The sequence below is a fragment of the Apodemus sylvaticus genome, chromosome 1 (assembly GCF_947179515.1).
Source record: "Apodemus sylvaticus chromosome 1, mApoSyl1.1, whole genome shotgun sequence".
In the NCBI taxonomy this organism is placed as follows: Eukaryota; Metazoa; Chordata; class Mammalia; order Rodentia; family Muridae; genus Apodemus; species Apodemus sylvaticus.
In genome coordinates, this window is record NC_067472.1 from 205,268,506 (window position 1) to 205,294,253 (window position 25,748).

General features: G+C 40.2%; 1 protein-coding gene across 1 annotated transcript; it reads left to right on the forward strand.

Moving 5' to 3' along the window:
- Positions 1-1,078: 1,078 nt before the first annotated feature.
- LOC127672595 (STAM-binding protein-like) lies at positions 1,079-25,632 on the forward strand. Its single transcript, XM_052167882.1, has 6 exons — positions 1,079-1,091; positions 16,864-16,988; positions 17,739-17,876; positions 21,977-22,089; positions 23,338-23,431; positions 25,576-25,632. The coding sequence occupies exons 1-6, from the start codon at positions 1,079-1,081 to the stop codon at positions 25,630-25,632; spliced, it is 540 nt and encodes a 179-aa protein (XP_052023842.1).
- The last annotated feature ends 116 nt before the right edge of the window (positions 25,633-25,748 follow it).

Sequence of the window (25,748 nt, forward strand, 5' to 3'; positions counted from 1 at the left end):
TATTCTCAAGGTAGGTTTTCATTCTCAATGTGGCTCACCAAAAACTCCAGAACAGAACACAGCTGCTCACAGAAAAGCCACAGATGATGGCACTAGAAGGAATGGGGGCAATGCTGCTTCAGGAATTCTGTACAGAGGGGATGGCTGGGAATGGGGTCCAAGTCATGCACGAGATACTGCTGCCCCTGCCAACTTCTTTTCTTTCTCTCTTTTCTGACATTAGCACTGTTCTAATTATCCAATTTGGTTATGTTTTGCAGACAACAAAACAGATTTTTGTAAGGGCTGAGGAGCTGAAGAGAGACCTGATGAATGAATACACTGACGAACATCTTGTTTACTTGACAGAAAAGGTCAGTGTGAGGAGAAGCATGGATATAGGAGGACTGTGTGACAACTACTCACTCTGTACCCAGGACTGTCTTGTTCAGTGTCTTTGAAGTGTGTGAGTCAATGAAAGGGCTCCACATGCCCTCTGTAATCCAATCAACACACATGAACATGCACACACACACACACAAACACACACACAAACACAGACACACACACAATGTCATGGGATACTAAGAAGACTGAGACCTAACTTTATTAAAAACAGAAAAAGAGTAAGGTAGAAGAATGGATTTTCCAAAACACCAGGGATACAAGGCCCTAGATTGAAATATCAGACTTTAACGGAACTACACTTTGTTCATATCTGGTTGAAAAGATGTTTCTTCTAAAATTTGAAGTAGTGGCCTAAATTCTTTTCCTTTCCTGCAGAAGAAAGAAGAACTGTCCAAGAAGGCATCATTCTTGGAGGAAAAACAAAAGATCAGAACACGACTTTCAAAATGGGCTTCCTTTCCTTTTCAAAAATGGTATGGTTCTCAAGAAAAATAAACAAGGTGGGGAGGAAGGCTCTGGAGTACCAATTTCATCAAAGGAATATCAGCCTTATTCAATTAACAAATGGAACCTTCAGTCCAACAGTGGTGCCTTCAGGAAAGATAGCCTGCGATGAAGCAGCTCCAACAACATCACCAGCTGCCAAGGAGGCTGCAGAACTTGGCACCTTGAACAGACCAGGTGAGTCACCATGAACAGGCCAGGTGAGTCACCACAGGTTTCTCACTAGGACAAGCCTTGTGTAGAAGTGGTTCCAATTGCATCTGGCTCAGGAAAACAGGATTGAGACTGAAGCTCACCAGTAATTTAAGGCAGAGGTGCTGGACAGGTCAAGTCAGGAACACTGGACCCCACAGAGAATCCTGAATCTCCTGCCATGTGATCAGTCTTCTGCTTGTGATTTAATGAACATATAGGTCAAGAGATCCGGAAGGATCCCTAGGCTGGCACAGGATGTTACTAGGAGGGCCAGCTTATCAGGAAAAACACCTTTCATGTTTATCATCTTCTGAGTCCCTAAACACTGATGATGCTTTACAATTAGAAAATAAGCATTCTATGCATATATTGTAGAACCAATTCTTAGTGCAATGTCTGGGTTCAAGAGTAAAATTCTAGCACACAGGTGGCATAGGGAGAGGGATTGATGCTAGTTTATACCCATTCTAGAAAGAATGATGAATTATAGGCAATCTCTGGCTATAAAGTCAAATTATTATTACAATGAAATAGAAATTTTTCTGAGCACTTGTGGTTGACAGGTGCCAAATGGGTGGGACTGTGCTAGGGATTTTGTTTTACTCTGACTTTCAGCTGGAGTCATCGTGGTAATCTAGATTCTATTTAGTATTAGGGATCAAGCTAAATTGAATTTCCGAGCTTTATACTCATTTACCTTACTAGACACAGTATAATCTTTGTAACCACAAGGAATTATAAAGCTACAAAAATAAGACAGGAATCAATAAAGACTTGGTTGTGTATCACAATAAGACTGTGTCTCCCCAACCAGGAATTCTTGGACCAGAGCTACCAGTACAGTTTCATGATACTATTCTACCTACTAGCCAATCAAAATATGAACCATGTTGATGTCCTTATGATAAGGACAAACCTGTTTCCCCAAACTGTGTTCACATTACAAACCTTACAATGTATTGTATGGAAAGAAATGGGAACATTTCTTTAGCTGATATGCCCATATTTTGAGAAGTCCAAACAGTGTAGAAGCATAGGGAATGTACTGAACTAGAATCTGGTGACCTAGTGTCAGTTTTGGCTCTGATATATCTGAGATTATGATTTTGGACAGAGCATTTCCTCTTCCATTATAAGGATCTTCACATTCTATAGCAGCAAAACTAACAGGCTGACCTGTGAGCACAAGTAGATGCAGGGTGCTTAAGGGAGCACAGTATAGAGAAAGGACCCAGGTAGCTCATGGGAGGTTTTGGAGAGAAGCAGGCAGTGGTGGCACACACTTTTAATACCAGTACTTGGGAGGCAAATACAAGTGGATTTCCCAGTTGGAGGCCAGCCTGGTCTACAGAGTGAGTTCTATGAGAGCCTGGGATATACAGAGAAACACTATCTAGAAAAAAGAAAAAAAGAAAAAAGGAAGCTACATATTTTTGCAGATGTCCTGCAAAGGATCTGTGTAGGCCCAGTGCTTTCTGCTTCTCCCAGTTCATGCTAGCTCTGCTCAGATCAATTGGAGGGCTCTGTTCTTCTTTTCTTTCATTCTGTCTGCTTTGACATTGTTTTGTCCTCCTATTCTGCACAGTTCCCTGATATATGAATGGGACTGGTAGGGGGATTGATGGAGACACATCACATAGTTCTGTGTCTTTCATTCTCTGTCTCTGTCTGTTTCTCTCTGTTTCTGTTGCTCTGTCTGTCTCTGTCACTGTCTGTGTCTGTCTGCCTCTCTCTTTACCTCTCTCTCTGTCTCTCTGTCTCTCTCTGTCTCTCTCTCTCTCTGTCTCTCTCTCTGTCTCTCTCTCTGTCTCTCTCTCTCTCTCTCTCTCTCTCTCTCTCTCTCTCTCTCTCTCTCTCTCTCTCTCTCTCTCTCTCTCCCCTCTCTCCCCATAATATCTTGCTATTGGACACTATGTTCACACTTGCTGCAGAAGGAATCTTTTCTTATAATGGCTGAATAGGGCATTGATCAGTGGGATTAGAAGACTTGGACTGCTAGATTGTTTCTTTTATTTAATTTTTTAGACCAGTAGGATTTGATTTTAAACTAGTTCTCTGGCCATCTAGACTCTATGTTTTTGTCACATAAACAGTGTCTTGTATATATTCTGTCTCATTAATTGGGCCTTAAGTCAAATCAGACATTTTTATATTATTCCTAGAGGTTCTCTGACACCACTGCCCTAGCATATCTGGCAGGTATAACTGGCCAATGAGACTGAATAACAGACTTTCAACAGAAAATATTGTAGGTCAAGGGGTTTGTGGCTGAGTTGGTATTTGTTTCTGTTTCAGTAGCCAACAGAGTATGTTCCTATAACAAAGAAACAAGGACATAAGGGTAAAGGTTTCAAGCATGAATCAGCTCAAATTCAATTTCTTTTTTTAAATTGAGTATCTTCTTCATTTACACTGCGGATGATAAAACCTTTCCCAATTTCTACCCTCCCAAAAGCTCCCTCCCCAAAGATTCCCAACCCCTCCTCCCACCCACTGCATCCATGTATATGCCCCTCTACCTGACACACTTCCACCTCCTCCCCACCTCTGTCGGTTTCCCTTTTTGGGGGCCTCTATTGAGCCTTTACCTGACAAAAGACCACTCCTGCAACTGATGCCCAACAACGCATTCCTATGCCACATTTTTGCCTGGAACCATATGTACCCCTTGGTTGATGGTTCAGTCCCTGGGAGTCTTGGGGTGTCTGGGTGGCTGAAGTCATTGTTCTTCCCCTGGGGTGTAAACCCCTTCAGCTCCTCCAGATCCTGCATTGGACACCCCACGCCCAGTCCAATAGTTGGTTGCTAGTTTCTGCCTTTGTATTAGTAGGGCTCTGGCAGGGTCCCTCTGGAGACAGCCCCAGCATGCTCCTTTTGTACATACTTCTTGTCATCGTGTCGGGGTTTGGTGACTGTTTATAGGATGAATCCCCAGGTAGGACAGTCTCTGGGTGGCCTTTACTTCAATGTCTTGTCTCCCTTATTGCTCCTGTGAGTATTATGTTCCCTTTTTCAGAGGAACCTTAGCACCCTCAGTTAAGCCCTCCTACTTCTTGAGCTTCCTGTGCTACGTGAATTGTAAATTGTTTCTTCTGAGCTTTGGACTAGCAACGGCTTATTAGTGAGTGCATACCATGTGTGTTCTTGTGGCTGGGTTACCTTGCTCAGGGTGACACGTTCTAGTTCCATCCATTTGCCTAAGAATTTCATGAATTCATTGTTTCTAATGGCTGAATAGTACTCCATTGTGTATATATACCACATTTTCTGTATCCATTCCTCTGTTGAGGGGCATCAGGGTTCTATCTAGGTTCTGGCTATTATAAATAAAACTGCTAAGAACATAGTGGAGCATGTGTCCATATTACATGTAGGAGCATCTTCTGGGTACAAGACCAAGAGTGGTATAGCTGGGTCCTCAGATAGTACTATGTTTAATTTTCTGAGGAATCACCAAACTAATTTCCAGAGTGGTTTTACCAGCTTGCAATCTCACCAACAATGGAGAAGTGTTCTTCTTTCTCCACATCCTCTCCAGCATCTGCTGACCCCAGAGTTTTTCATCTTAGCCATTCTGACTGGAATAAGTTGTAATCCCAGGGTAGTTTTGATTTGCATTTCCCTAATAGCTAAGGATGCTGAACATTTCTTTAGGTGCTTTAGAGTCATTTGAGTTTCCTCAGTTGAGAATTCCCTGTTTAGCTCTGTACCCAATTTTTTAATAGGGTCATTTGATTCTCTGGAGACTAAAGTCTTCAATTCTTTGTAGACATGGATATTAGCCCTCTATCGATGCAGGGTTAGTAAAGATCTTTTCCCAATTTTTTGGTTGCCATTTTGTCCTATTGACTGTGTCCTTTGCCTTACAGAAGCTTTGCAGTTTTATGAGGTCCCATTTGTTGATTCTTGTCCTTAGAGCATATACCATTGGTGTTCTGCTCAGAAACTTTGCCCCTGTGACCATGTGTTCAAGGTTTGTCACCACTTCTTCTCTATAAGCTTCAGTGTGTCTGATTTTATCTGTAGATCCTTGGATTTATCTGTAGATCCACTTGGATTTGAGCTTTGGACAAGGAGATAAGAATGGGTCCATTTGCATTTTTCTGCATGCAGACCTCCAGTTGATCCAGCACCATTTTTTTTAAAATGCTCTCTTTTTTCCACTGGATGTTTTTTTAGCTCCTTTGTCAAATATCAAGTGACCATAGGTGTGTGGATTCTTTTCTGGGTCTTCAATTCTATTCCATTGATCTTCCTGTCTGTCTGCATACCAATACCAAACAGTTTTTATCACTATTGCTCTGTAGTAGAGCTTGAGGTCAGAGAGGGTGATTTCCCCAGAATATCTTTTTTTTGTGAAGAATAATTTTTGCTATCCTGGGTTTGGTTGAGTTAATTTTATATCCAGCCACTTTGCTGAAGTTGTTTATCAGCTTTAGGAGTTCTCTGGTGGAAGTCTTGGAGTTGCTTAAGTATACTATCATATCATCAGCAAATATTGATAGTTTGACTTCTTCCTTTCCAATTTGTATACCTTTGACCTCTTTTTGCTGCCTGATTGCTCTGGCTAGGACTTCAAGTACTATGATGAATAGATAGGGAAAGAGTGGGCAGCCTTGTCTGGTCCCCAATTTTAGTCTGATTGCTTTAAGTTTCTCTCCATTTAGTTTGATGTTGATTAGTTAGAATGGGTCAATTAGCACTTTTCTACATGCAGGCATCCAGTTGATCCAGCACCATTTTTTTTAAATGCTGTCTTTTTTCCACTGGATGTTTTTAGCTCCTTTGTCAAATATCAAGTGACTACAGGTGTGTGGATTCTTTTCTGGGTCTTCAATTCTTCAGTATGCAGTATATTGCTTTCACTATGTTTAGGTATGGGCTTTTGATTCCCCTTTCTCTCCAAGTCTTTTATCATGAAGGGATGCTGAATTTTGTCAAAAGCCTTTTCAGAATCTAATGAAATAATCATTGTTTTGTTTTTCCCCTTTGGGTTGTTAATGTAGTAAATTAGTACGACGGATTTCTATATGTTGAACCATCCCTGCCTCACTGGGATGAAGCCTACCTGATCATGGTGATTTATATACTTCTGATGCATTCTTGGATTCGGTTGGTCAGGGTGTTGTTCAGTATTTTTGGTTTGGTTTAGGTATAAGTGTGATTGTGGCTTCATAGAATGAGTTCAGTAGTGCTCCTTGAGTTTCTATTTCGTGAAAACGTTTGAAGAGTATCAGAATTAACTCTTCTTTGAAGATCTGATAGAATTCCCCACTAAACCCATTTGGTCCTGGGCCTTTTTTTGAAGGGAAACTATTCATGACTGCTTCTATTTTTTCAGGGCTTATGTGACTATTTATATGGTTTATCTGATCCTGTTTTGACATTGACACCTGGTATGTATCTTGAAAGCTATCCATTTCATCGAGGTTTTCAAACTTTGTTGAGTATAAACTCTCGTACTAGGATCTGATGATTTTTTGAATTTCCACAGCTCCTGTTGTTATGTCTCCCTAATCATTTCTGATTTTATTAATTTGGATACTGTCTCCATGCCCCCTGGTTAGTCTGGCTAAGGGTTTATCTATCTTGATTTTCTCAAAGAACAAGCTCCTTGTTTTGTTGATTCTTTGTATAGCTCTTTTTACTTCTGCTTGGTTGATTTCGGATCTAAGTTTGATTATTTCCGGCAGTCTACTCCTCTTGGGGGTATTTGCTTCCTTTTGTTCTAGAGCCTTCAAGTGCGCTGTCAAGCTGTTAGTGTAAGCTCTCTCCATTCCCTTTGTGGAGGCACTTAGAGCTATGAGTTTTCTTCTTAGCACTGCTTTCATTGTGTCTCATAAATTTTGGTATGATGTGTCTTCGTTTTCATTGAATTCTAAAAAGTCTTTAATTTCTTTATTTCTTCCTTGACCAAGCTATCATTGAGAAGAGCATTGTTCAAAGTCCATGTATATGTGTGTTTTCCATTGCTGTTGTTTGAGCTTAAGACCAATCTTAGGCCAGGGTGATCTGATAAGATACATAAAATAATTGCAATATTTCTATATCTGTTGAGACCTGCTTTGTAACCAATTATATAGTCAATTTTGGATAAGGTACCATGAGGTGCTGAGAAGAAGGTATATTCTTTTGCTTTATGGTGGAATGTTCTATAAATATCTGTTAGATCCAGTTGGTCTATAACTTCAGTTAGTTTCACAGTATCTCTGTTTAGTTTCTGATTCCATGATTTGATCATTTTTTGCAGTGGGGTGCTGAAATCTTCCACTAGTATCGGGTGGGGTGCAATGTGTGCTTTGAGCTTTATTAAAGTTGCTTTTATGAATGTGGGTGCCCTTATGTTCAGAGCATATATGTTCAGAATTGAGAGTTCATCTTGGAATTGTCCCTTCTTATAATTTTGGACATCACTACCAATTTCATGATACTATTCTACCTACTAGCCAATAAACACCTGAATCAATTTGGGGTCCTTATGATAAGGACAAACCTATATTCCCAAACTTTGCTCATATTACAAACCTTAAAATGTCTGGAAAGGAAAGAAATCTACACATTCCTTTAGCTCATATCCCCATATATTTTGAGAAGTCCAGAAAGTGTGGAAGCATAGGGAATGTACTGAACTAGAATCTGGTGCCCTAGTGTTAGTTTTGGCTCTGATATATCTGAACTCATGATTTTGGAGAGAGCATTCCATCTTCCACTATAAGTATCTTCACATTCCATATTAGCAAAACTAATAGGCTGGGCTCTGAGCCCACCTAGAGGTAGAGTGCATAGGAGAGAACAGTGTAGATAACACACCCAGGTAGTTCGTGAGAGGTCTTCCAGCGAAGCAGACAGAGAGCTGGGGTGTTCACAGGAACACTCAAAGCCAAGATGTCTCATTGTGGTAGCTATCCTGCACTCAGTTTCCACATTAACCTTTGAACTGCAGTGCTCTTCAGTAGCAGTGTTGTGATGGGAGGTAAACTGGCTGCCACATCTGCCAACCCTCTATGGAAAGGGTTGTCCTGTCTGGCCTTCCAGGATTGGCAGCTGTATCCTACTGGGGACTCAGAGTATAACCCTCATGGACCAGATCTTTTTGGTTTGAATGGAAATTTCAGGACAGAAAATGTGACTGTGTGTCATGTCGAGGACACAAAGAAACTATATTACCTGCTGTAATCCTCCAGGCAAAATCTTTAAAAGAAGTGCCAGTGCCGGCACAACTTGTGAAGACATGCCACCTGAGCACTTGGGAGCCATGGAGATACAGGCTTTTAATCCTACAATTAAGTGACTGAAGCAGGATGGTAGACACAACCCAAATTGCAGAATAATACACTTACAATTTTAATTCAAATAAATTGAAACCTATCATCTATAGGAATTTTCTCTTTTGTTATTTTCTATATTCTTTGTTTATATTATATATGATTTTCCCTTTCCCGGTTTGCCCCTCAGCATAATCCCATAAGCCCTCTTGCATTTGACTGTTCCCCAATCAACCCCCTCCCACTTCACTGTCCTGTCACATATCAAATTATTCCCAAGAAGAAACTAGGAGAGGAAGGAGAGAGCCCTGGTCCTGGAATGGCTTTATGCAGCATTGTAGGGGATTACCAGGAATTTTCAATGGAGATTGACTTACTATGGCACAGTGGTTTATTTAGCAATGCATATATTAATGTACTATAACATTAATTCACAGAGAAGAAAAATATCTCCTTTCCTAACTTATTGTTCATCTTGTGACAGGTGGGAACCTCCTGAACCCTAGGCACTCAGACCAACAGAGTCTAGGCAATGACGAATCTTCGTGTATAGGAACAACAAGTGTGGTCTCAACACAGTTACAAATAAAGGTAATTTCCATGGAATTCTTTGAGGCAAATTTAAAATCTCAATGTCTTTTTTCTGTATTTAGACTAGTAATTCTCAAATGTTTTCACACAACTCCTAATATATCAATTTTTCTTTATATTGCCACTGGGATCAAAGAAAACAGGTCAATGCTCTGTCCAGTTAGTCGTTACACTATATTGAATACTGCTCTCAAACACTCTAACCCAAGATAGCCTTGTACAATGCTATGGTCCAAGGTGCTCAGAGTTCCCAAAGCCTGTATGGCCTACTGAAGATTCTCATCTTAATTTCTGAACCTCTTAAACATCAGGAACTTGCTTTAGGGTGAAATGTTGTATAAATATCAGTCAAGTCCAATTGGTCCAAAGCTTCAATTAGTTTTAGTGTGTCCCTGTTTAGTTTCTGTTTTCCTGATCGGTCCATTGAGGAGAGTGGAGTGTTGAAGTCCCCCACAATTATTGTGTTAGGTGAAATGTGTGCTTTGAGCTTTAGTAAAGTTTCTTTTACGAATGAGGGTGCCCTTGCATTTGGAGCATCGATGTTCAGAATTGAAAGTTCTTCTTGGTGGATTTTTCCTTTGACCAGCAAGAAGTGTCCCTCAGTGTCTCTTTTGATGACTTTAGGTTGAAAGTCAAATTTATCTGATATTAGAATGGCTACACCGGCTCGTTTCCCGAGACCATTGGCTTGTAAAATTGTCTTCCAAACTTTTACTCTAAGGTAGTTTTTGTCTTTGACATTTAGGTGTGTTTCCTGTATGCAGCAAAATGTAGGGTCCTGTTTCCTTATTCAGTCTGTTAGTCTATGTCTGGATGCTCCAGTGTAGGGGAATGGCAGGACAGGGAAGCGGGTGTTGAAGGGTTGGGGAGCAGGAGGAGGGAAGATGGGATAGGGAGTTTGGGAGGGGAAACTAGGAAAGAGGATAAAAATTGTAATGTAAATAAAATAACTAAAAACAATTAAGGAAAAAAGGTAAAAAAAAATCAATTGTATGAAAGAGACAAGGAGAGTTGGCAATACATGAATTGAACAGTTCAGGAGGCTGTGTAAAAGAGAACTATGTAGAAAGTGAACTCAGAAGACTCAGTTACACACTCCCTCCCTGTGGGAAATCCAGCAGAAAGCAGGGGACAAGGACCTGGGATCATTGAATAGGTATATAATCGTGGGTATATTGGAGAAATCATGTCGTTTGCCACAAAGTGAGTGGAAAATATAACTTAATGTGATTAAGAATTTTGTGAAATTTCTGATGAGTCATATAAAAATAAAAGGACAACTTTCTTAGTGTGCAGCTCCTCTGTACTAGAGAGTGTAAAAGAGTCTGAGATAGTCTACTTAAGTGACCCAAAAAACTCCACTAGAGAACTCCTACAGCTGATAAACAACTTCAGCAAAGTGGCAGGTTATAAAATCAACTCAAGCAAATCAGTGGCCTTCCTATACTCAAAGAATAAGCAGGTTGAGAAAGAAATTAGGGAAATGACCCCCTTCACAATAGCCACAAACTGTATAAAGTACCTTGGGGTGACTCTTACCAAACATGTGAAAGATCTGTATGACAAGAACTTCAAGACTCTGAAGAAGGAAATGGAAGAAGACCTCAAAAAATGGGAAAACCTCCCATGCTCATGGATCAGCAGGATCAATATAGAGTAAAATGGCCATTTTGCCAAAAGCAATATACAGATTCAATGCAATACCCATCAAAATCCCAACTCAATTCTTCACAGAGTTAGAAAGAGCAATTATCAAATTCATCTGGAATACCAAAAAAGCCAGGATAGGTAAAACTATTCTCAGCAACAAAATAAATTCTCGGGGAATCAGTATCCCTGACCTCAAGCAATACTACAGAGCAATAGTGTTAAAAACTGCATGGTATTGGTACAGTGACAGGCAGGCAGATCAATGGAACAGGATTGAAGATCCAGAAATGAACCCACACACCTATGGCCACTTGATCCTTGACAAAGGGGCTGAAAACATCCAATGGAAAAAAGATAGCCTTTTCAACAAATGGTGCTGGTTCAACTGGAGGTCAGCATTCAGAAGAATGCGAATTGATCCATTCTTGTCTCCTTGTACTAAGCTCAAATCCAAATGGATCAAGGACCTCCACATAAAGCCAGACACCCTGAAGCTAATAGAAAAGAAATAGGGGAAGACCCTTGAGGACATCGGTACAGGGAGAAAGTTTCTGAACAGAACACCAATAGCATATGCTCTAAGATCAAGAATTGACAAATGGGACCTCATAAAATTACAAAGTTTCTGTAAGGCAAAGGACACCATCAAAAGGACAAATCGGCAACCAACAAATTGGGAAAAGATCTTCACAAATCCTACATTAGATAGAGGGCTGATATCCAATATATATAAAGAACTCAAGAAGTTAGACTCCAGAAAACCAAACAACCCTATTAAAAAATGGGGTACAGAATTAAACAAAGAATTCTTACCTGAAGAACTTCGGATGGCAGAGAAACATCTTAAAAAATGCTCAACTTCATTAGTCATTAGGAAAATGCAAATCAAAACAACCCTGAGATTGCACCTTACACCAGTCAGAATGGCTAAGATTAAAAATTCAGGGGACAGCAGTTGTTGGGGAGGATGTGGAGAAAGAGGAACACTCCTCCACTGCTGGTGGGGTTGCAAATTGCTACAACCACTCTGGAAATCAGTCTGGCGGTTCCTCCGAAAACTGGGCACCTCACTTCCAGAAGATCCTGCTATACCATTCCTGGGCATATACCCAAAAGATTCCCCAGCATGTAATAAGGATACATGTTCCACTATGTTCATAGCAGCCCTATTTATAATTGCCAGAAGTTGGAAAGAACCCAGGTATCCCTCAACAGAAGAGTGGATGCAAAAAATGTGGTATATCTACACAATGGAGTACTATTAAGCCATTAGAAACAATGAATTCATGAAATTCTTAGGCAAACGGATGGAGCTGGAGAACATCATAATAAGTGAGGCAACCCAGACTCAAAAGATGATCATTGTATGCACTCACTAATAAGTGGATATTAACCTAGAAAACTGGAATACCCAAAACATAATCCACACATCAAATGAGGTACAAGAAGAACGGAGGAGTGGCCCCTTGTTCTGAAAAAACTCAGTGAAGCAGTATAGAGCAAAATAAGAACAGGGAAGTAGGAAGGGTTGGGTAGGAAAACAGGGGGAGGGAAGGGGACTGATGGGACTTTTGGGGAGTGGGGGTCCAGAAAAGGGGAAATCATTTGAAATGTAAATAAATATATCAATAAATTAAAAAAAAAGAACCATTCACGCCAAAAATGTTTGCAAACAAATAGCAAACAATTGCTTATAGAATAAAAATCTCCAAAAAAAAAAAAACCCATCAGGAACTTAGTTTTCATTCCTCATGATCATGCAAATGCATAACCCTCCTATGTGTACACAACCACTCACAGCTATGTGAAGTCTTCTGATCCTGATTTCAATAAATAACCTATTTGTAAGCCGACTTCTTAAGTTGAACATTCCCTCAGAGCTCCTTTGCAATATGTTTTTCAGTGGGAACAGGCATCCCTAATCCCAAATTTACCATTTTACTAGCATAATAGGAAATCCCAAGGTGGGATTATTCACTAAATGTATGAAGCTGAATTGACACAAGGGGTGTTCTATTCACTCTAATTTCTTCAGGGAGAGAGATTTGTGAATCTGACACAGATATACATACACAATTGTGTGTGTGTATATGTGTGTGTGTGTGTGTGTGTGTTTGTGTGTGTGTGTGTGTGTGTGTCTGTAGGCAAAGGCATGAATGTGCTAGAGAGCTGAAATGCTAGCATGCCAGACAAAGTGTTTTGATGTTTCCTGTCTTTTCTTTTTTGTCTTAGAACATCGCCAGGCATGATAATGCCACTCTTCTTCCCCAAGAGCGGTTCCAACTGTTAAGTGCTCTTGGGCAGAACATTGAAATAAACAACAATGTTTCATTGGCATTTTACATAAGCCTGAACAAAAACTTCTATAAAATGGCAGCTGACCTTGATCAATGTGGACAAAAGGAAGCAGCCTTTGTGCTCTACCACAAGTACCTCACGTGAGAACCTGCAGTTTCTACTCCTTTTCTGGAACTCGTTTTTTTTGCTCAGTCTGCTGTTTTATTCAGGGTTTTCTTCTTTGTTGACAGCTATAGAACTTGAGGATGTTATCTTTTCATCAGATTTCTGGAACTGCCCACACTGACTTTTTCTTGTGATTCAAAGATATGAGGAACAAAGGTGGTGGTGTTATAAATAAGGAAATATAATGGCACACAAGGTCCAGCTCATAGTGGAAGAAAAGAGGGCTGAAAATCAGTGTGTATCTGAACTGATAGCTATTTTTGATTTTCAAATCTCCCCTGATGTAAACAGTCACAGATTTGTCTCTGATGGGTGGCCATGCTTATTGAGTTCTATGGGAGAAAGGTAGGCATTCCTGTAACTTCACAGTCACCAGAGGATTGTTGACTACCTAGCTTCAGTGTGGTTAACCATCCGTAGGGATTTCTCCAAACTATTCATTGTATTGCATAAGAAGAGTGAAAAATAGATTATAAAGCGGTCACCATGAAATAGTTCTTACAGCCTCAGTGACAAGGGTGCTTTTACTTTAGTAAGGGGAAGATGGAAAAGTCTAGTTGGCCTTAAATTTTGTGAAACAGAATATAAGGAGATATAATATATCTCCCTATAATAAATATATATATAGTATAGGGAGGGGTTTTCTGGACATGATTTCATTGATCTTCAGAAGACTGAATGTTTAGTAGGTACATCAATTACTGTTCCACAGCTAGAGAGCTTAGATTTACAGATGAGTTGAGGTACCACAGTTTGCATTCCCTTTGTTGTACAAATACTACAACAGGGTTTCTCTTGGGTTTCTACTGGTGGTTTCCCGTAAAATGAAGACATTCTCTTGAGATCATAAAAAATCTACTCTCATTTCTTCCCTTCTCCAATAACAAATCTCTCTTACCAAAAAGTCACAAGTTCTCCCATACATCAGCTTCCCAGACTGAGTTTCTGGTCATATCCTCTTCTCAAGAAGAGTTTTTGACAAGGCAGTGAATCTTGAATCTTGGACAGACATAAGGGTTGAAGCAGTTTACTAGCATCTTTCAGTGCATCATGAGACTAGGTACCCAGGGAACATCACCCCCTAGAACTGAGCACCCTCAGTATCTCCTCTCATTACCTAGTGATGTCTGAGGTAAGGTGGTACACTCCCAGGAAGCAATAAACAAAAGTGCTATGTGAGCAAAGATTAATAGTGGGAATGAAAGACTCAGACCACTGTGTTTATTTCCTAGTATGAAGTCTAGGAGTCCATCCTGTTTCCTCAAGGATTGTGGGTCTATCTGGTGCCTCTTGGGTGTTGAAATGACCAACTGGCACTGTATCACTTTAACTATGCTTATTGACAACTAATGTTTGCTGAATGTGCCAGTATCATGGAAGAATTTTGATAGTTTTTCTCCAGTCTAAGTAATGGAAATTGATGTGGGATCTCAGGGTGTGCCTTATTAAATACCAGTAACTTCTGAAGCAGTGACTACAGAGTCCAAGATTCCTCAGGGACTCATTTAGACATTTTAGTTTCTCTGCACAGCTTAGTCTCTCTGCTCTATTCCTTTAGACTCTATGTGGAAAAGCTCCCTGCAGATAAAAAGTACAAACAGATTCTGGAGATTTATAAAAAATCAAATATCCTCAAGGTAGGTTTTCATTCTCAATGTGGCTGACCAAAAATCTCCAAAGCAGAACACAGTTGCTCACCAAAAAGACACAGATGATGACTCTAGAAAGAAGCGGGGGGGGGGGGCAATGCTGTTTCAGGAATTCTGTACAGAGGGATGGCTGGGAATTGCGTTCAGGACATGCACGAGATACTGCTGCCCCTGCCATCTTCTATTCTTTCTCTCTTTTCTAACATTAGCACTGTTCTAATTATTCATTTTGGTTTTGTATCGCAGACAATAAAACAGACTTTTGTAAGGGCTGAGGAGCTGAAGAAAGACTTGATAAATGAATACACTGAAGAACATCTTGTTTACTTGACAGAAAAGGTCAGTGTGAGGGGAAGCATGGATATAGGAGGACTGTGTGACATCTACACAGTCTGATCCCAGGACTGTCTTGTGCAGTGTCTTTGAAGTGTGAGTCAATGAAAGGGCTCCCTCTGTAATCCAACCAACACACATGAACATGCACACACACACACAAACACAAACACACACACACAATGTCATGGCATACTAAGAAGACTGAGACCTAACTTTATTAAAAACAGGAAAAGAGTAAGGTAGAAGAATGGATTTTCCAAAACACCAGGGATACAGGCCCTAGGCTGAAATGTCAGACTTTAATGGAACTATACTTTGTTCATATCTGGGCTGAAAAGACGTTTCTTCCAAAATTTGAAGTAGTGGCCTAAATTCTTTTCCTTTCCTACAGAAGAAGAAGGAAGAAGAAGAACTGTCCAAGAAGGCATCATTCTTGGAAGAAAAAAGGAAGACCAGAACACGAATTTCAAAATGGGCTTCCTTTCCTTTTCTAAAACGGTATGGTTCTCAAGAAAAATAAACAAGGTGGGAGGTGGGCACTGGAGCACCAGTTTCATCAAAGGAAGCTCAGCCTTATTCAGTAATAACTGGAACTTTTAGCCCAACAGTGGTGCCTTCAGGAAAGGAAGCCTGTGATGAAGCAGCTCAAACAACATCACCAGCTGCCAAGGAGGCTGCAGAAACTGGCACCTTAGAATGGCCAGGTGAGTCATCATCGTTTTCTTACTTGGACAAGCCTTGTGTAGAAGTTGTTCAAATTGCATCTGGGTCAGGAAAACAGGAGTGAGACTGAAGCTCACCAGTAAGGTAAGGCAGAGGTGCTGGACAGGTGCCTCAAGTCTGGAACACTGGGCCCCACACGGAATCCTGAATCTCCTGCCATGTGCTCAGTCTTCTGCTTCCATGGATCCGCTGGCTATGCTGTGGTAACAGAACCTCATGAGATGAGTGCTGCTTTTATCTGTCTTGACAACGAGACTGTCTTGTCAGCATGTGGAGACAGAGCAATATTTCCATATGTATCTGTCAGATGTTGTTAAAAAATTTCTGAGCTTTCCCTGAAGTTCAGCAACCACATGGGTCTCCTTCATCCTTAAAACTTTGCAAGATTGTGGACAGATTGTGGTAGTCTGACCCTGAGATAAGAAACTATGTATGTATTTGTGCTCTCTGCATCCTCTTATTACCTGAAGGACTTATTCACAGCCTCACAGATCTAACATAAATGCTCCATATGATTGAGCACAACTACAGCTGTCTTCTTCAAGGTGGATTCTATGGAATAAGTGTAGTTTGACTCAATGCATGCCAGGATGTCACAGATTGTAAGTCATTTGTGTGAGTCAAGATCTAAGGCAACATCCAGGTGGACACAGGAAAATACAAGTCTAGACTTCAGAGTATAAATGCAAAAAAATCTGGAGATATGAATGAAGATCCAAGGAGACCTGTCTCTGCCAGGAGAAACACAGCAGAAGTTTTGCTTTTCTCTGACAGTATAGCTCCCTGAATGCTTATGGTGTTCTACTCAGTTAGGAGATGACTTTGTCCAATGAGGACTTTCACAGAGAAATTTTATATCAGCTAAGAGTCACATCCAAAAATATTGCTCCATCCACTTAAGTAGACAGTAAAGCCCATGGCCCCTTCTCCCAGACACCAGTAACCAGAGCTTGGAGTAAAACTCCCTGCCTATCATGAGGAGGGGGATGAAGAAAAGAATCTCAATGACTTTGTATTACTTTCCTAGGGTGATAGACTTGAGTTCTCCTCAGGGATACCAGGCCCTGTCTCCTCATACTTTTCTCTCTTTTCCATTACAGTTGAGAAAGGCAGAGGCCTGCGCCAGGTGGTCCTCCCTCATGATTTGTGCGATAAATTCCTCACTGCAGCAGGAATGAACACCAAGAAAAAAATAGAGACATGTGGTGTTCTATGTGGAGCCCTGGTAAAGATATAAACACTTCTGATTTGAGGCTGTTGCTTTCCCCTTGACTTTACATGACTCTCAGGGAACATATCTAGGGTCTCTATCCATACACATCACCTTCCAGAAGGAACTATGGTTGACAAGGTTGGCCATCTTGTATTGGATGACTTTATATTTGGTTGCTTTAGAGAGTCTTTTGAAATGAACAATGTGGTTCAATGCTATAGATAGAAATGTTCATTCTAGTTGGGGGCTAGTGCCAGAAATACCAGGCACTGGCAAACTGAGGCTGGAATCTTCTTACAAGTTCAAATGAGCCTCAGCGTCAGAGTTCTATATTATCTAAAGGTAAAAGAATGCAAACAGAAAGCAGAAATGCAGGTAGCCAGGCATAAGTCACGGAAACAGACAAGTTGCCTTGTTGTAACCAGAAATCAATGGCTTTTAGGTCCTGGTCTGAGTATCTACTCTGGTAAGCTTTTGAGCACTAGTTACCTAGGCATCTCTAGACTCCTGAGCAATCCTACTGGCTGCTACTGGAAAGACCCTAAGCCCAGGATGTGTCAAGCTGGACATCTACATTTCTACTCAACATCTGTTCCTTTTTAGCTGTATCTTAGCAAAGCACAAGAGCAGCCAAGGATTTGAAACCACAAAGGGAGAAAGAAAAATGAGATTCATGCACTGTCTGGTCTGGGGCCTATTGTGTGTATGAGAGAATGGATCTGAGACCTCCAAGAGTTGTGACAAGTTGTTTTCTCCTGGCAGGTTGGAGAGGAATATCACATCAGCCATATCCTCATTCCAGTCCAGGAAGGAGGCCCAGATTATTGCTGTGCAAAGCATGAGGAGGATCTCTTCATTATTCAAGAAGGACTGGGACTTATTACATTAGGATGGATACATGTAAGCAAAAGGACCTCTGGGAATGAAGGTTCCTTTTCTGTTTCTTCGAAACAGCCTACCTAAAACTTGCTGTGCACAGAGTCAATTCATTCCAGATCATCAGCTCTGAGCATATATAATCAGTAGTGTGCAGGTCAAATCAAAGGAGCATTTCCTGGCACTTTTACAGCTCTTTGTATTTTATGTTTACTAGGAGTAATTGTTCAAACTTTCAACTTCATGTTAATCTGCGTGGAGAATGGTAGCTTGCCAGGATATATGAGAAAATGTATATAGACCATATACCTAAAAGGTGTAGAAATGAAACTTAAGTAAGCCAAGAGTGTCTGTTCTAATGATTGTGCTTTTTATTTATGAAGAAGTACTTCCTTTGTGTACACGAAAATGATCTTACATGCAAGATTTTGTAGTGTTTGAACATGTATAGCATACATCTTTTGACTTTCAAGAAAACACATTTACTTGCCTAGAGAGTCCCTTGGATGATTCTGTTATTTTCAAAGACTGAAGTACACAAAACTATTGAATTTATTTTAACAATGAATATAAGCCCCAAGAAGGAGCATTACTTGTGTTTTTTGTGAGATCAAAAACTTCTATTCAGACCTTGGGAAGTGCTGATGCTCTTCATTCCAATTGTATAAATTCTTTCTGCTGTGCCAAATTCAACAATATATTATGGCCAACTGATATTGTCCTTTTGTGGCTTGGGACTCAAAAGGGAAATCACACATAAAATGAGCACCAAGTCACATGAGACAAAGTGCACAATATACTTCAGGTGAGAAATATAGGACAGTGAGGGTTGCAGAGGAAGAGCTGTCACATATAAAGTGACATGATGACTTGGGAGGAGGAGCCCAAAAAATTTTTGGGAGAGGGGATAGCATTGGAGAGAGATACACTGAGATCCTATATCAGTGAGCATTTCTGTTGGCTAGGATTTGTGCTTTCTTTTGGAAACGGATGCCTGATCTTCACATATATAACCAAAGAGAACCCTGGCATACCTTGTCTAGGATGGAGGTAAAAATAGAGAGTGATTTGGAGTATAGAGAAAACTCTGGACTATTCTGAGCAAAAGAATGATGTAACCAACACCATACTCCAGAAGTTAAAATTAAGGAGTTGAAGGGCTCCTTGGGAAGGAAATGTCAGGTGTGGTTTGGGAGCTTATACCATGGAATGAGGACAAGAAGGTGATAGTCTTGTTTGTGTGTGTAGGAGGGATCAGGGTAATTCAGAGATACCCAGGCAATAGGGGTAGAGGCTGAGGAGTCAGACTGGGCAGGATTTCAATTGGGCTCATGGAGTTAGAAGTGCTCCTCTCATAAACATGAATAGGGTTGCAGAAGAGGACAGATCTTGACAGCAGGGTTCAGTTATACTGTTTGGAATTGAAGGCACATGTTAGATATTCCAGCTGCATCAAAATTGGGAGGATGTTGTGAGAAGCCTAGAGAGGGACCTGAGCCACATGCAGGTGGGTCATGATCCTGGTAAATAGGGAGAACTGGCTGCAAGAGAAGCAATTCCCTGGCAGATTAGATGAATGTCTAATGAGGAAAGCAGGGTATATAGGGATGAAGAAGAAACAAGGGTGAAGGAGAACTGGACAGGATGTTCTCAGAAGCCGCATAACAGGGATGCAGGAAGAATGACTTCAGGATTTGATCTGCTGGAGTTCTGAGGATATTGACTTAATGCCTTCTAAGTCATGGTGGGCAGAGATTGCAATGTTCAATAATGTCATAAAATCTGGGTATACTGTACACTCCTGGACTCCCAGCATTCAGGACGATAAGACTTGTAGGTAGGGAATTTGGTGCCAACTTGATTGAACTGTAATATTGTGCCTCAAAACAAGAAGTCACTTGATTAGGAATTGGTCAATGTAGTGTCTGTCATAACGGTCATACTGAAGCAGGCATCTAGGACCTAGAATCTAGGGGAATTTGAAGTGAGAAGGCTGCTCTTAGGAAATGGGTTAGCAGATTACTGACATGTAGGACCTGAGAGATGGTTTGGACATGGTATCTTCTTGTTTGTTGTTTTCTTCAATTTTTCTTTGATTTCACTTTAGTTGTCAAAGGCTTGATGTTTTAAATTATAGCATAGCTGTGAGTATACATATGCAAAAAGAGTTGGGGTTGCAAATTGGTACAACCACTCTGGAAATCAGTTGGGCAGTTCCTCATAAAACTGGGCACATCACTTTCAGAAGATTCTGCTATACCACTCCTGGGTATATACCCAGAGGATTCCCCAGCATGTAATAAGGATACATGCTCCACTATGTTCATAGCAGCCCTATTTATAATAGCCAGAAACTGGAAAGAACCCAGGTATTCCTCAGCAGAAGAGTGGATGCAAAAAATGTGGTATATACACAATGGAGTACTATTCAGCCATTAGAAACAATGAATTCATGAAATTCTTAGGCAAATGGATGGAGCTGGAGAACATCATACACTAAGTGAGGTAAGCCAGTCTCAAAAGATCAATCATGGTATTCACTCACTAATAAGTGGATATTAACCTAGAAAACTGGAATACCAAAAACATAATCCACATGAAATGAGGTACAAAAAGAACGGAGGAGTGGCCCCTGGTTCTGCAAAGACTCAGTGTAGCAGTATAGGGCAAAACCAGAGCAGGGAAGTGGGAAGGGGAGGGTGGGAGAACAGGGGGACGAAAGGGGGCTTATGGACTTCTGGGAGGTGGGGGGGCCAGAAAGGGGGAAATCATTTGAAATGTAAATAAAAATATATGGAGTAAAAAAAGGAAAAAATAAGTTATAGCTTAGTTGTGAGTGTACATACACAAATAGAGTTGTTAAATGGCTCAAGGTTGAGGCATCTATATGCATACACAACTTAGAAATGAAAATCTGCAAAAAGCCTGCTCCAAATTTCTCATTTCCTTCCTCTGAAATTGAAACCTCTCTTGATCTCACCATGTCTTCGACCATTTTATATATGAACCTCCTCATTTCTAGCAGTACTTCACATTCATTGGGCAGAAATGTAACTTTTTTAACTGGGTTGCAACCATTACTCTCTGTAAGATTACTATCTGTAAGTGGGGACTCATGCATGTATTTGTCTGATGGGTAGTTACATCTGGTGACCCAGTGAGAATGGGAGGGAAGTAAAGGAAAGAGTCATAGTATGATCATGTGAGTAGTACAGTACCACATCAGAAGGACGGTAGTAGCTCCTCTTCACATAGGGAGAAATCCCATGGGTCTCAGAGGAAGGATTCAATGTCAACAGCTGCATTCCCAGAGAGATTGTTGAAGTAGTCATCAGAAAAAAATGATGAATTAATCAGTGTGCTGTTGGCAGGAAGGAAGCAGAGATGGGTTAGACGTGAAGGACAAAACTTGAAATAGTTACTGTCTAGACATCAGGTTTAAGTAGGCATGGATGATCAAAAGGAAGTGACACTATTAGAGGGTATGGCCTTGTTGGAGTAGGAGTTTCATTCTTGGAGGAAGTGTGTCACTTTGGGCATGAACTCTGAAACCCTTCTTCCTTCCTGTGAGATTTTATGTTCCTGTTTGCTTTTCAAACAAGATGTAGAACTCTCTGCTCATCTGGCACCATGTTTGCCAGGATGATGCCATGCTATCTGCTATGATGATAATGGACTGAAGTTCTGGACCTGTAAGGGAGCCCTGATTAAATAGTGTTCTATATAAATCTTGCATTGGTCATGGTGCCCATTCACAAAATTGAAAACTAAGTGACAGTAAATGAGAAAACTTTTTTTTAAGTTATAATGTTTCATTATGCATGCTAAGCAGGCACTTGGCCATGCCCATAGCGCCTTTACTGTATTTTTCATTAGATATATTACTTATTTACATTTCAAATGATTTTCCCTTTCCTCAGTTTATTTTGAATTTTATGATTATGCAGGACAAGGCAGATGGTTCAATTTTCCTTTTCCACATGACAGATGTGGGTCTGCATGGAGAGACTTTGGAAATCACAGGAGAGAACAGATTGTTAATGATCCATGGCCTCCCTTCCTTGGTGGATCAAGCATAGTTGACTGGGCTAACTTACAATTCTTGACTTCTTTTGTCTTCTCAGACCCATCCAACCCAGACAGCCTTTTTGTCAAGTGTAGATCTACACACACATTTTGCATACCAAATGATGCTCCCTGAATCCATAGCTGTGGTGTGTGCTCCCAAGTATAAACAGTAAGTATGTGAGATTCAAGTCTGGAATTTAGAATTACAAAATTGTCAGTGGCTCCAAACTATTTAAAAATTGTCTATGCACAGAATGTCTTAATTGATTGCTATGAAAGCCTTCCTTTAAGGTGCATATTCTAATGATCACCAGCCACTCTTTCTTTTTAAATTTTTTTTATTCGATATAATTTATTTACATTTCAAATGTTTTCCCCTTTTCTAGCCCCCCACTCCCCAAAAGTCCCGTAAGCCCACTTCTCTTCCCCTGTCCTCCCACCCACCCCTTCCCACTTCCCCGTTCTGGTTTTGTCGAATACTGCTTCACTGAGTCTTTCCAGAACCAGGGGCCACTCCTCCTTTCTTCTTGTATCTCATTTGATGTGTGGATTATGTTTTGGGTATTCCAGTTTTCTAGGTTAATATCCACTTATTAGTGAGTGCATATCATGATTCACCTTTTGAGTCTGGGTTACCTCACTTAGTATGATGTTCTCTAGCTCCATCCATTTGCCTAAGAATTTCATGAATTCATTGTTTCTAATGTCTGAATAGTACTCCATTGTGTAGATATACCACATTTTTTGCATCCACTCTTCTGTTGAGGAATACCTGGGTTCTTTCCAGCATCTGGCAATTATAAATAGGGTTGCTATGAACATAGTAGAGCATGTATCCTTATTACATGGTGAGGAATCCTCTGGGTATATGCCCAGGAGTCGTATAGCAGGATCTTCTTAGATTATCGTGCAAGAAAGAGATCCAGAGACAGAGAGACAGAGATGCTTATATATGAAAAAAGGAAGGAAAGTGAATAAATGAATGAATGAATGAATGAATGAATAAATGAATAAGAAAGTGTAGATGGAAGATCAGGGGGAAAGACATCAAAGAAAAAAGAAAGGAGAAACACTAAGAAACTAGTGGATAATTAAAACTAGGACATGGATGTCAAGGTCTGGGAGGAGGACAGCGTGGACCATGATCAATTACAATAGGCAGACATAGTCCGCAGTTGCTAAAATAGAAGGGAAACACTGTGCAAAGAAGACGAGAAGAGAGATAGGAGGTTTTGAGAAAGATGAGACGGTAAAAGAGAAAGAGGGAGAGACATCAATGAAAAAAGACATCTAAGAAAAAAAGAGAAATAAGTAAAAGAAAACAAAAGAAAATGGTAGAGAGAAAGGTAGAAAAGAAAGAGGAAACTAGGACTTGGAGGCAAATGTGTGCAACTGTGTCTGCCTTTTCTCATTTCAGAATTGGAATTTTCACACTGACACCTATTGGACTACAAGAAATATCCGATTGTCCACGGAGAGGGTTCCACGCCCACAGACAGGACACAGCTCTCTTCTGTGTATGTATCTTTGTACAAGTAATCAAGGCCGTGTTTTCAGGCAGGACACAGTGCTGATTGGGTTCATCATTTTTTCCTTACCCTCCTCCTGGCAGTGCATCTTCACCACCCTCTTCTTAACAATTCACAATAACCAAATATCTAGGATGCAGGTATCAGTGGATATAAGTTTTATCATATTTGAAATCTAGTCATTGACTGTCTCTGAGATGCTAGTCCTTTCTGTCCCTCAAACCTGATATCTGGGCTTACTAATAACATCAGGATAAGATTAAGGAAGCAAAACTGGAGTGTACTTCAGGGTCAGAGTGTGAGAGCAGCATGCTTGAGGCTCTGAATTCCATCCCCAGTAACATGAGGAAAAGAACAAAGTATTAAATCCATTAGCTTATTTAATGCTTTCTCCATGTCATTAACTAACTCACAGTCAGCGATCTGAATGCAAATGGAAAATATGCAAGATATGTTAATTATGCAAATTTTGACCAGGAATTTTGTCTGGAAGAGTATGGTTCTAACTCTCTAGGGAGGTAGTTTCTTCTCCCATATTATTTTCTCTGGTCACACACTTAGTATGATCAGATCTGTGTGTCAGATCAGCCCCAGATAGCAAGATTCTTTCACTTTATTGCATATCAGCCAGGGCTCTTCCATTGAGTTTAGATTCAAAGGAAATATAGCAACATAGTGAAAGGACCAGAACCTGTCCCATAAAATATATAAGAACCAGAAATTCAGTCACAGAGATGCAAACTAATCTAAGATCCTATATCAGACTGCTAATTCCAAGAGTCAGTCTGTCTTTCTGTCTCTGTCTCTCTGTGTATGTGTGCTTTATATGTGTCATAATACATACATATATATATATATATATGTATATATATATAGCATTATACTCTTGATTATAACAAAAATTATAAAAAAAGATTATAAAAAAGATTATAAAAAATCTTAAATTTTATTAGGTCTTAATTTTTGTTATAATCAAGATTTTTTTTGTAAAACATGTATATTTCTATGTTTCTTTCTGTACCATCATTGTGTAGACTTGTGAAAGCAGATACCATTTTCAGTTTAAGGCTGTTATCTGTTGGTTCAGTACCTGTAGTGCTGAGAAGAGTTTGTCAGATGCCCTAGATCTGGAGTCAGGTGATTATTGTGCAGTGCCTGCTTCCGTATAAGATCAGTGGATTCTGTTACACATTTTATCATCTCCCTTGTTCCCAGTTGAGTACTCTCATGGATCAAAAGCAGAGAACATTTTTCACTCAGATGGGAGGAAGAAGATCCGAACAGATGTGTTCTAAACTACATAGCTCTGTCTTGTAATATAACAATGTTAAGTATTGCAAAGTTGAAAGAGATTGCATGATTATAAAAATTGCCTAGAAATCTAATCCCAAGGTTCCAAGTTGTAACAACACTTTCTATTTCTGGCCAATGTAAAGCATACCCACAAAGCCAGCAGCAGGACAGCTATAGCAGGTGAATCATGAGTTTAAAGCTATCTGACACTATGTAGCCAAACTGAGTCAGACTGATTACTCCTTATGTTTTTGTATGCCATATTTAAGCATCCCTCAAAGACTATTAGATAACTTTTATCATCTGATTTATACAATGACTCCAATAATACACTAGACTTACTGATCCTTTTAATAAGGCAATATTTTGTAAGTGACTCTGGAAAATATGTGCCAAGATATATGGTGACACACTGACTCTGATCATGAGGAGAACTAGGGAGGAGTACTGGGTCCCAGCCCCTTTCCCATAGCTGCCACCAACAAGATAATCTCACCTCTAAGATGAGAGTTATTGCTCTACAGTTAGCTTTTTACATTAGAGGATTGGGACAGGGTTATGCAGTGAGATTGCTTGTGTTTTAAACTTTAGGCTCTCTATTCTGTTCCCAGCATTTCCACTTCTGGAATCTGCTAAGTGCTGCTTTCCTATAATACAGCACTGGAGAGCAGGTGTCAGGAGTTTAACAGCAAGATTCTTCTGTGCTCTCTAGGATATATGGTGTAGATTAGATCACATGAGACTTTCCTTTGCTATAATATAAAAAGTATATAAGTTGTTTCAAAATTGGAGCTTACCATGACTTATCCACATTTCCTTTTCTCCAATTGCAGGACTGCAGTCATGTCACCACCCGGAGCATCATGGTGACTGTCACAGATTTGAGATGAGTCAAATCCCAAACACCTTCAGTTGTGTGTGTGTGTGTGTGTGTGTGTAAGTGTGTGTATGCATGAGTACTTGTACACATGTATGTCTCTCTCTCTGAGTGTTTTATACATATGAA